The sequence below is a fragment of the Lithobates pipiens genome, unplaced genomic scaffold (assembly GCF_037356315.1).
Source record: "Lithobates pipiens isolate NorthernLeopardFrog02 unplaced genomic scaffold, aLitPip1_a1.2 Scaffold_16, whole genome shotgun sequence".
In the NCBI taxonomy this organism is placed as follows: Eukaryota; Metazoa; Chordata; class Amphibia; order Anura; family Ranidae; genus Lithobates; species Lithobates pipiens.
In genome coordinates, this window is record NW_027507748.1 from 598,095,465 (window position 1) to 598,108,345 (window position 12,881).

At 47.2% G+C, this 12,881-nt stretch overlaps 1 protein-coding gene across 1 annotated transcript; it reads right to left on the reverse strand.

The window, feature by feature from the left end:
• Positions 1–1,607: 1,607 nt before the first annotated feature.
• LOC143984190 (heterogeneous nuclear ribonucleoprotein H-like) lies at positions 1,608–9,789 on the reverse strand. The gene is given in 3 exon segments (XM_077484484.1): positions 1,608–1,624; positions 8,831–9,290; positions 9,292–9,789. Coding segments are annotated over 3 exon segments (948 nt in total). The 5' UTR covers positions 9,763–9,789.
• Between the last annotated feature and the right edge of the window lie 3,092 nt (positions 9,790–12,881).

A 12,881-nucleotide genomic window follows, 5' to 3' on the forward strand; every position in this document is an offset into this window, starting at 1 on the left:
CTTTCTTCAAGTGCCTCCTTATTGTGCATCTTGAAACAGCCACACCACATGTTTTCAGAGAGTCCTGTATTTCACCTGAAGTTATTTGTGGGTTTTTATTTGCATCCCAAACAATTTTTCTGGCAGTTCTGGCTGAAATTTTAGTTGGTCTACCTGACCGTGGTTTGATTTCAACAGAACCCCTCATTTTCCAATTCTTGATTAGCGTTTGAACACTGCTGATTGGCATTATCAATTCCTTGGATATCTTTATATATCCCTTTCCTGTATTATTCCTGTTCAACTACCTTTTCCTGCAGATCCTTTGACAATTCTTTTGCTTTCCCCATGACTCAGAATCCAGAGACGTCAGTGCAGCACTGGATGAAAGACGCAAGGATCTGTCAGGAGTCCAGGAACTCATTGACATTTTATACACACACACTAATTACAAGCAACAGATCACAGGTGAAGATGGTTACCTTTAATAGCCATTCAGCCAAGGTTCACACTGAGCTGCGGGAATGAAGCCATGCAAGTTCAGCTGAATTTGCACAATTTCACTCCTGCAGGTCAGTTCTGATTTCAGCGGCAATTTCACAGACATCAGTGTGGGTTTCTGCACAGATGCCAATGGAAATCGCAAGCTGAAATTGCAAAAAGTAGTACAGAAACTACTTTTTGAAATCGGTGCGACGCCGCACTTGCCTTAGGACTTTGCCATTGCTGGCAATTGCTGCCGATTTGACATGCAATATGACATGGCAAATCACATGTCAAATCGTACCAGTGTGAACCAGGTCTTAAACACCTTTGTGTCAACTTGTGTGCATGTTATCAGGCCAAAATCAACAGGGTATGTAAACTTTTGATCAGGGTCATTTGTGTAGTTTCTGTTGCCATTATGATTTAAAAAGAGTAAACACAGTTGATTAATAATAAATGGCTTCAGTCAAATACTATCCATGAGTGAAAGAAATGTTTTTGTGTTATCATTCATATTCTCTGAAAAATGACCAAAAAAATCATAAATTCTGCCAGAGTATGTAAACTTATGAACACAACTTTACCGTTTGTGTTCAAGTACTGCAATAAACTTTCAAAAAGACACTGCTAGATTGGGTTTTTGTTTGTCAGTGTACTCTGGGTTATTTTCAGTGGCCCCTTCAAGGGTAAACACTACATAGTAAAAAGTTGGTGCTCCCTAAAAACTGTGCTCTTTGCTCATTTAAACAAGTGATTATAGTGTTACATTTGCGAATGGGTTTATATACTGTAAAGCGAAGGCCCTACTTGTCTTGCAGCCTCATTTATAAGGAGAGATTGTAATTGCTGGGTTTAGTTCAGAGATAATTAGATGCGCTGTATATAAAAGCTTCAATACAGGAATTTCAGAGAGAGGAAATGTGATTATCAGCATAGAAACAAGAACACTAAGAAAAATATTGCTGAGAGTTACAGTAATTGGAAAAACAACAAGTGTTAACATTTTTAATGAGTTTAAGAATCAGCCTATTAAAAATACAGAGCGAATCATAAGGGGCTGCTACAATGTTCTGTGATGCTTACCTTTCCTTTCATGCTGTGGATCCGCGCCTTTCAACATGGACCAATGCCAATTAATATGCTCAATGAATGTCTTTCTCTGTTTAAGAGAAAAACAATTCAAGCATTGAGAAAACAACTGGTAATAATGATAGCAAAATATTTTTTCACTTCATTGTGGTGTTTCAAAATGTTGATTTACGGAAAGCGATGCAGTCACTTTTTTTTTATGCAAAGCTGAACTCCAAGCTGGTTAGAAAAAGATCAACAATTAACTCCATATTCCTTATAAAATCAATGAATGTATTTTAAATACAGCTAGTTTAACCACTTGCCTACAAGCACTTTCACCCCCTTCCTGCCCAGGCCAATTTTCGGCTTTCAGCGCTGTCACACTTTGAATGACAATTGCGTGGTCATGCTACACTGTAACCATGTGAAATTTTTTTCATTTTCTTCATACAAATATATCTTTCTTTTGGTGGTATTTAATGACTGCTGGGTTTTAAATTTTTTACAAAAAAAAGACTGAAATTTTTTTTTTCTTAGTTTCTGTCAGTAAATCTTGTAAATAAGTAAATTTCTCCTTCACTGATGTGCGCTGATGAGGTTGCATTGATGAGCACTGATAGGCTACACCGATGGACACTGATGAAGTGGCACTTATGCCCACTGATGAGACACCCCTTATGGGCACTGATTAGGTGGCACTGATGAGGAGGCACTAATATGCCGCATTTATGGGCACTGATAGGTGTCACTGATGAGCACTGATAGGCAGCACTGATGGGTGGCACTGGTGGGTACTGATAAGTGGCACTGGTGGGCACTGATAGGTGGCACAGATGGGCGGCACTGATGGGCATTGATGAGTGACACTGATGGGCAGCAATGATGGGCATTGATGGGCCGCAATGATGGGAATTGATGGGCAGCACTGATAGGCAACACTGACTGGCATCACTAATGGGCACTGATTGTTGGCACTTGCGGGCACTGATTGCTGGCACTGGTGGGCACTGTATGCTGGCACTGGTGGGCACTGATTTCTGGCACTTTATTGTAATCAGGCACTGATGATCAGTGCCCTGATTACATGTCTCTATGTCCCCGGCCAGGAGATGCTGCTGATCGGCTCTCCTCTCCTCACACTCTGTCAGTGTGAGCAGGGCCAGACTGGGAATAAAAACCAGCCCTGGAAAAAAAATTCATACCAGCCCCACAGCATTATTATACCAGCCCAACAGCATAACGTCATTATTTTTTTGTTTATGAAAGGGAAAACCATAAATTTTAAAGCACATTTGATGAAGAGCGTATTATATATAGATATGAAATCACATAGGGATATATATATATATATATATATATATATATATATATATATATATATATATATGCAAATTCCAGTTAAAAGTGGTAAGTGGACAATCATCAAGGGGGACCCCAGGAACTCAGAACGTGGGGGGCCACCTTCCACAGAAAGAATACACTAAGGTAAGGGGGGTGGGTGCCCACCAAATGCAGCTTTACTCTGCCCGTGAATGCAGTCTCACTGTGCCCACCATTGCGGCCTCCCTGTGCCAATCAAATGCAGCTTTACTGTGCCATGAATGCAGCCCACTGTGCCCATGAATGCAGCCTCTCCTGTGCGCCATGTCCCAGTCTGCAGTCCTTGTCTGTGGGAAGGTGTGTTGTTGATGCTCAGTATGGTACCTTGCATGCCAGCAGGATATCCATGACGGGCAGCAGCAGGCAGGGTCTGTTCTTGTTTTGGATGGGGACGGTGCTCCTTCCAGAGGATCTGTTTGCTGTGAGATGGAGTGGTCCCTGGCCACCTGCACCTTCAGCCGTCCCCATTTTCCGGCCTGTCCTCTGGTCCTGGGGAAGTGGAGAGCACTGGGTGGGAGCTGGAGAGAAGGGGGAGCAAGAGAGTACTGGCAGAGTTGGAGAACACATGGGTGGGGGCAAAGAGCAGGGGGTAGTGGAGATCACAGGGGTGGGGAGCAGAGAGCGCTGGGGGGCCAAAAAGAACAGTGGTGGAGAGCATGGTAGGCTGAGAGCACTGAGGGGGCTAAGAGTGTGGGGTGGCGAAGAACACTGGGGGGGGGCAGAAAAACAAGGGTGGAAAGCACGGGGGCTGAAGAGTACTGGGGAGGTACAAAGAGTAGGAGGGAGAGCTCAAGAGCACCAGTGGGGGCCAGAAAGAACAGGGGGAAAAGCACGGGGGACTGGAGAGCATTATGAGAGGTGGAGAGCATTGGCAGGGTTGGAAAGCACATGGGTGGGGGCAAAATGCAGGGGGGAGTGTAGACTACAGGGGTGGGGAGTGGAGAGTGCTGGGAAAAGCCAAAAAGAACAGGAGTGGAGAGCAAGGGGGGGTAGAGAGCACAGGGGGCTGGTGAGTGATGGGGGGAGCTTGAGAGCACCAGGGGGCCAGAAAGAACAGGGGTGGGGAGAATGGAGGGCTGGAGAGCACTGGGGTGGGGGCTGGAGAGTGATGGGGAGAGTTGGAGAGCACTGGGGGGGGGTGAGAAAGAACAAGGGGGAAGAGCGCTCGGTGGAAAAGAACAGGGGGAGAGCACTGGGGGGGAAGGAACAAGGGGGGAAGAACAAGGGCGGAGAGCACTGGAGGGAGTGGAGAGCACTGGGGGGGTAGAACGGGGGGAGAGCACTGGGGGGAGTGAAGAGCACTGTAGGGGGAAAGAACGGGGGGAGAGCACTGGGGGGAGTGGAGAGCACTGGGGGGGGGGGGCAGGGGGGAGCACTGGGGGGTGTGGAGAACACGGGGGGAAGAACAGGGGGGAGTGGAGAGCACTGGAGGGGAAAGAAATGGGGGGAGCACTGGGGGGAGTGGAGTGCACTGGGGGAGAACAGGGGGGAGCACTGGGGGGAGTGGAGTGCACTGGGGGGAGAACAGGGGGGGAGCACTGGGGGGAGTGGAGAGCACTGGGGGGAAAAACAGGGGGGAGAACCGAGGGGAGAAGGGGGGAGAACAGGGGGGAGAGCAATGGGGGGAGTGGAGCACACTGCGGGGGAGGGGAGCACTGGAGGGAGTGGAGCGCACTGGGGGGGGAGAACAGGGGGGAGTGGAGCGCACTGGGGGGGAGAACAGGGGGGAGAGCACTGGGGGAAGAACAGGGGGGAGAGTACTGGGGGGAGTGGAGCACACTGCAGGGGGAGGGGAGCACTGGGGGGAGTGGAGTGCACTGAGGGGGGGAGAACAGGGGGGAGTGGAGCACACTGGGGGGGGAGAACAGGGGGAGAGCACTGGGGGGAGTGGAGCGCACTGGGGGGAGAACAGGGGGGAGAGCATTGGGGGGAGTGGAGCGCCCTGCGGGGGAGGGGAGCACTGGGGGGAGTGAAGCGCACTGGGGGGGAGAACAGGGGGTAGAGCACTGGGGGGAGTTGAGTGCACTGGGGGGGACAGGGGGGAGAGCACTGGGGAGAGTGGAGTGCACTGGGGGGAGAACAGGGGGGAGAGCACTGGGGGGAGTGGAGAGCACGGGGGGGAGCAGGGGGGAGAAGAGCACTGGGGGGGAGAAGAGCACTGGGGGGAGGGGGTGAAGAGCACGGGGGAGAGCAATGGGGGGTAAAGAGCACTGGGGGGAGCAAAGCACTGGGGGGGGGTGAAGAGCACGGGGAGAGCACTGGGGGGGGGGTGAAGAGCACTGGGGGGAGTGGATAGCACTGGGATGGTGGCTAGTGAAGGATGGGGAGAACTGGAGAGCAGGCTGGGGTTGGGGGGCAGAAAGAACAGGGGTGGAGAGAACTGTGGGGGGGGGGGCAGGGAGCACAAGGTGAACTGGGGGGGGAGCAGTAAAAGAAGTTGGATAGAAGGATCAGCGGGGGGCTGCATATAGAGGAAATTATCTTTCTATATTCCTCCATGCAGCCACTGAATGCTCGATTCTCCTCCTCTCCCTAGAAAGATAATCTCCTCTATATGCACCCCCCTGCTAATCCTCCTATCCAGGCACACAGGGCGGGCTGTATGGGCTGCATGTCACCCTCCTGATCACAGAGCGATGGCTGGCTCTGGATTTGTAACACGGCCCCGCCCCCCCAGACCGGCTCATGTGATAGGCGGAGCGTTGATTCTCTCTACTATCACACGAGCCGGTCTGGGGGGGCGGGGCCATGTTGCAGAGCGGCCGCCGAAATACAGAGCCAGCCAGCGGTGTGTGATCCATAGGAGAGAGCACAAATGCAGCCACAACTAAAAGCGGCCCCAGGGCAGGCGGCCTACCAGGAAATCTCCTGGTATCCCGGGCCGGTAGGCCAATCCGGCCCTGAGTGTGAGGCAATGAAAGCCGATTACCGGCATTTCCGTGTTTACATGTTGGACACAGCCGATCACATAGTTAAAGAGTTGAAGGTGTGGCTCTTAACAGAGAGCGGGGTTGCGCCATATCATAGCAACACAGCACAGGCGCCTCGGGAGCAGGTGTTTGGGTGCAGCATCATATGATATCTACCCAGAACGAGATCCATCATTTGACGGTGGGCAAGCGGTTAAAGTCTATGTAAATCCTAACAATTAACTTCTCTTATTTGCTCTCATTTGCCCTCTTTTGGTCTGTTAAATATTTTATTGAAACTGATTTTCCATATCTGTTCAATAAGTGTAAAAAAGACACCTCACCTGTTGATCCTGCCAGAAATACATCAAACTGATAACTTCATATGTTCTTTGTCCCTGCTAACTGTTATCAGTATGAATTGTTCCTCAGATAGCGAACAATTGTACTGCAAGTTTGAGAATGACTTGCTAAGCTATTGCTAGAATTGCCAGGCTTCACAAGTTTGTTGCACAATTGCAGCAAGTCCGCATTGCATGACTCCGGATCAACTTTCTTCGCAAACATTCTGCAAGTTCTGGTTCAGTTATGTTGTGCAATACTCCTCCCACCACAGGGGTCGTTGTGGCTGATTTTTTATACTGTAGACTTGCACAGCTATTGCTGCAGACTCACCAGTGCAATTTTGTTCTTGCTAGAGACTTGTCACGCAAATTTTCTACCAATTGGAAAAGTGTCAACTAGAACTTGTGCAAGTGCTCTGCAAGTGTACAACTTGGTAGATAGAACAAGAAACTGCGCTAAGGTGAGCGACAAATTATATACTGATTGGTCACAAAAGGGACCCAGTTCAGCTGCGGCTTAGCTGTATCACATAATTACAGAAAAACAAAACTAGGAAAAAATAAGCTGCGCTAAACCAAATTGAATAAAAATTAAGAAATGAAGTCCTCCACAAGTGAATAGTGCTTGATCCACCACCATATGTCTGGATTTACTTCTTACCACAGATTCATGACCCCCCACTACAGAGGGTCACAAGAAGCATGTAGTTATACAATTATCCCCCACTCCAAAATGGATCCTTGTTGCTCTCCTCACACCACTCCTTCCATAAATAGGTTACTGGATGCACTTCCTCAATACATCTCCCGTGTGCTTAAAACTCGAGGGTGTACGCCAATTGCATGGAAGAGAAATGAAGCTCCAATAGTGTAAAACCCTTTATTAATTGGAACCAAATATAAAATAAATTGCACTTACAATGTACAAGAAAAATGTCAGCCTTAAGTCCGTTGCGCCGGGCCGGACGCCCACGGACAAACCCGTCCTTCCTGGATACACACTCCTTCACATGAATATGAAGTGTCGTCGAAAAGAACAGGGGGAGAGCACTGGGAGGAGTGGTGAGCACTGGGGGGAAAGAACGGGGGGAGCACTGGGGGGAGTGGAGAGCACTGGGGGGAAAGAACAGGGAGGGAGAGCACTGGGGGGAGTGGAGAGTACGGGGGGGGGGAGAACAGGGGGGAGAGCACTGAGGGGTGTGGAGAGCACTGGGGGGGAAGAACGGGGGGAGCACAGGGGGGAGAACGGGGGGGGAGCACTGGGGGGAGTGGAGAGCAGGGGGGAAGAACAGGGTGGGAAGAGCAATGGGGGGAGTGGAGAACACTGGGGGGAACGATTGGGGGGGCACTGGGGGGAGCATGAATGGGGGGAGCCCTGGGGGGACTGGAGAGCACTGGGATGGTGGCTAGAGAAGGATGGGGAGAGCTGGAGAGCAGGGGGGGCAAAAAGAACAGGGGTGGAGAGAATTGTGGGGGGGGGGCAGGACAGTGTGGTGGGGGAGGAGAGCACGGGGGGGGGGGGGCAGGGAGCACAAGGTGAACTGGGGGGGCAGTAAAATAAGTTGGATAGGAGGATCGGTAGGGGGGCTGCATATAGATGAAATTACCTTTCTAAATTCCTCCATGCAGCCGCTGAATGCTTGATTCTCTTCCTCTCCCTCCTGTCAGCATTCAGCGGCTGTATGGAGGAATATAGAAGGCTCATTTCCTCTATATGCAACCCCCCGTCGATCCTCCTATCCAGGCACTGTCGCACACAGAAAAAGAAAAAGAAAAATCGTGCTACAGAATATAAATCGGAAAATCAAATCCCGTCAGTGCTGCAGTTCTATTATATACCAAAAATATATATATATATATGCAAAAATTAAAACGAAAAGAACCGCGCTCTCTTCAAAAGTGCTTAATACATACACCTCCTACTTGAGACCAATGTCCCAACCGGGAAGCTATGCATATAAAGAATTGAATTAAATGAAGTGCAATATAATCAAACAGTCATGATAAATGTGACTACCAATGACCCATAATGCAAAATTTCAATTGTGAGTTGAATATAAAATGAATACATAAATAAGCAAAATTATTCTAAAAATTAAAAAAAGACTTTAGATACACATATAAATGAACAATCAAATGTGTCCTTATATAACAATCAAATGTGTCTTTATGTAGCAGTCCTCAAAATGGATCCATCTATAAAGTCAATTACAAAACACCACGTGTTGATTATAGTGTTAAAAAAAGTAATTCTTTGCTTTGTATTCCAAGCCGTGAAGCATGCCACAGTGCACCACCACCAAAAGTCAGGATTGGCTCCTTACCAGATGTCACAAAATAATTTGCTTATCAAAGGATCAGGCCAGGCTATATATACTAGACATGTGCGATTCGTTTCGTACGAATCTCAAATTCGTACGAATTTCCCAAAATTCGTACGAATTTGAGATTCGTACGAAACGAATCGCACGTTCGTTCGGGAGGATCCAAAATACGAATTGCCGTGTGTCCGAATTCTGTACGCAATACGAATTTTTGTTTCCGAATTTTGGATCAGTCGTCGTTGCATCGACGGATTCGACGACAACTCAGTCATTATGCCTATCATGAGGGGCTCCCACCACCCCCGCGCCGCGCCGACCCCCCCCCCCCCCCGGGTGCCATCTGCCCCAATTTCAATGTGAACTCTTACTGGATTCAAAGGAGAGAAGAAAATATAGATGTCATTCTCTGTTGCCCTGTAAGGAAGGCCCCTCATATGAACGCAGTGACCTGTAGTGCTTTGAAAATTAGAACCATCTCCATACCTATTGTTCGACACTCTTCCAAATCTCTGTTCTGCACCAAAACCATATTCATTATATCCATTGTACTCCTCATAGCCACTATATCCGCCTCCATAGGCTCCACGACTCATGCGATCAAATCCTCTCCCCATCGTACTGTAGCCTCTCCCAGCACCTGGTCTGTCATAAGGTCCTGGGCGTTGCATGCCAAAGAGCTTCCTCGGAGGATCATAGTGTGTACGAACCTCCGCTGTACTACTCTTAAAAATCTCAATGTACCTGTGCCCTATTCTCTCCTTGTGTTTCTTTAGAGCCTTTTCAGCTATTTCCTGTGAAAGCAAACTGCACAAAGGCCTCCTCCGTACTCCTCCCCTGGAAGTCCACCGGCAATGTTATCCCATTTGGCATGATTTCCAACCCTGAAAAGAACTGCACGATTTCTTCTTTACTACAGCCAAATGGGAGGCCTCTTAAACAAACAAAGCCATTATTTGCAGTGTCAAGGCTGTTAGGACCAGTATGCTTCAAAACCCAGTCCATTTCAACATTATTCGACTTGAAAACTTCCACATATCGATGTCCCATGGTCTCTCTGTCTTTTTTCAGGGCTATGTTGATATCATCCTCTGTTTCAAACTCCACAAACGCTTCCCCGCTTGGCCTTCCTTCTCTGGTATAGATGAAGTGGATGCCATGCGCTGCGTTTAGGATTTTAGATTCTGAGAAAAACGTTTTGATTTCATCTGTTGAGCAGGACCATGGCAGTCCCCGGATCTTCACCACGTACCCCTCCCCACCTTCGGACATTTTCTCTTCTCACAGATAGACGAGACTGCTAACACACACACAACTCGTCCGCTCTCTCTTTCTCATCTAATGAAACTTCGTATTTCGGATAGGAAATTCTTCAACGGAATTTCGTATAAAAACCAAACTTCCATCAGCATCGACTATCATATTGAGGTATATTTTTGCCTTTAAATTCATCGTAACGAACGTCGTTCATACAAATTAACGAACCGAACGGAAATTCGTATTTCGTACGAAACGAAACGGAATTTCGGACACGAAATACGAAGTACGAATTAATTTTAATACAAATCGTAACGGAACAGAACGAAACTAATTTATTGACGGCGCCCATGTCTAATATATACTCCTCAATCCTCCAGACTCCACCCTCCTTCAGGGTCACGGTTCAAAAAAACTCCGGTTTGTATATAATGTATGATCCACCATAAAAGAGGGAAAAGAGTCACTCCAATAGTGTAAAATCGCTTATTTAATAAAAATCAAAGACTAAAAAACACACTTACAAACATGCAGTGAGGTATGGCATAACAGGTGGGAAGCGTCGGCCGTACGCAAATCTCCACAGGTCTATCCTTCTCCAGCTGGTACAGTTCACAAGGCAATAAACAGCGCGTCACACCGCCCTACGCGTTTCGTGATACTTCACGTCGTCTCGGGGCACGGGTGACATGCCATATTGCCTCTCTTATATACACAGAAGATGGCCCAAGCCTCCTCCTCTATGGAGAGCCCAGACCTCGTTCTCAATCCCGTGGCGGAAGTGACGCACACACACGTCCTAACCCCCGCAACCAATCCCCATGTCGCCGGAACCCGGTGGCCAATGGTATCTGGTTTCCCGCCGTTCGAGTGCGAGGACCAAGCCTCGCTCTCGATGCCACAGCGGAAACAGTATCTACATGGTGACAAATGGAATAGATATTTGGAAATTCTGGTCTCCGGCCAGAAACATCAAAAGGGAATGCGAGCAAGGGGACTATTGCGGTGCACATTAAACATTTATATACGTTAAAAAGATAAGGTAGAAGAAATATATAGCATAAAATTTAGTCATTTATTAAAAATAAAAACATTTTGCAATGTAACCTAACAATAACTCATAGGGAAGGTGTAGTATTTAGACTAGTTTCGCTTTTCAGCTTCTTCAGGAAATACAAGCATCTAGAGATATATACATAAGTCACAATTAGATCAATAAAAACTGTGTGACATAATCTACGATAATAACATAGAGAAAAATGGAGAGGAAAGCAATTATACAAAGCAGATCAAATTTTGGCAGAGTCTTACCTAGACGCCTTAGCCCTAGGGTAGCTCAGACATACCGGGGGGAGTCTCCCCCGGCGACTGGGAGGGGTAATGGCCCCGACACAAGCCGATATCTAGATATATGGAAATATTAAGCTCACTAATTTCCAAAAAATATAGTACAACCCCGAAACCTTTCACAAGTGGTGACCCTATGTGAAGTGTACGTGTATTGTCACAATTGAGTGATTGTGAGGAATGTTGAATAACAGCGATAAGAACCGTACATAAAGATGCCCAATGAGAATAAAACCACCGAGTGAGAGATGTTGGGAAAGTGAAGATAGAAAAGGAAGCAAAATACAATCCATGCATGGTGTGAAGTGCAAAGTGACCATAAGTGCACAAGAATGATGAGTGTGATGAACAAGAAGTAGCCCGTTAAAAAAAGGGGGTACGAAGAACAGGTAGATATAGGTGAAAAAATGCAGGGACAGGGGTCAGATATAAGTTCAGTCATAGTTACCCTTATGAGGCTGCAAAAGTTTGTCTATAGGGTCCGGAAGAAAATGGGGCTAACCGCCGCTAGATGGGTGGAGAATTTAGCCTCCTTGATGTGATCGGCGTGTGGTATGAGAGAGCTCGAGTGTAACAAGACACTGGAGGGTGAGTACTTTCCTGCATAAACAATGGTCATAAATTAGTCCTATTAAGGACATCTAATGAACGAGTAATTAGGTTAAAAGAGGTATCAATAGTATCCCATCTCAACTATATCCACTCACCGGTCATTGTATCACTGTCTAGAATTTCTCCGGATCCCTTCGGCGTGTCAGGGTAGCGGAACATACCGCCAATTTATACCCCTCAATCCCCTAATAGACGCCAGCACCGTATGACCGGCGCCTGGCGTCGAGGGGTCAGGGACTCAACAGCGCGTGCGCAAACGAAGCTTACCGCGCATGCGCACCCCACACCAACGCGCATAGCGCCGGCCACGCACGACATCGACGTGCGCGAGCCCGCACCGCGCCAGGTCTGGGTATGTTATTATCGTAGATTATGTCACACAGTTTTTATTGATCTAATTGTGACTTATGTATATATCTCTAGATGCTTGTATTTCCTGAAGAAGCTGAAAAGCGAAACTAGTCGAAATACTACACCTTCCCTATGAGTTATTGTTAGGTTACATTGCGAAATGTTTTTATTTTTAATAAATGACTAAATTTTATGCTATATATTTCTTCTACCTTATCTTTTTAACGTATATAAATGTTTAATGTGCACCGCAATAGTCCCCTTGCTCGCATTCCCTTTTGATGTTTCTGGCCGGAGACCAGAATTTCCAAATATCTATTCCATATATAATTGGGATGATGGTGCATCAAGAAAATTAAATTCCTAACTTATTATCTCATGAGGCCATACCTAATTTTTATAATACTATAGGTGGATAACACACCTGGGGGGTTTCTGTGCTGGTGGCCGATGTGCGGGTGTTGCGGGGTGTCACACCCGCCCCCCTCGCATCTTGGCCTCCTGTACAAGTTTAACCCCTGAGCACACTTCAACTTCCCTATTATAGCACACATAGGGAAGGGCCTCTTTTTTCACCCTTTTGCAAGTTTTTCTACTACCTTATCAGCTGTTTCTATCCGTTCTATTTTCAAAACAGGGATACAGTCCTTTTTAATTTGTGGTGGCAGCTAAATAGTGCATTGACACAGATACCCTTGGTATCCTATAGACAGGCTCTATGATTTGAGCCCCTTCCTACTATTATAATGTTACAGTGTTTTAAATGGGCTGCCGCCACTTATTGAATATGGACTGTGCCTATCTAATGCCTATATTTATTGACA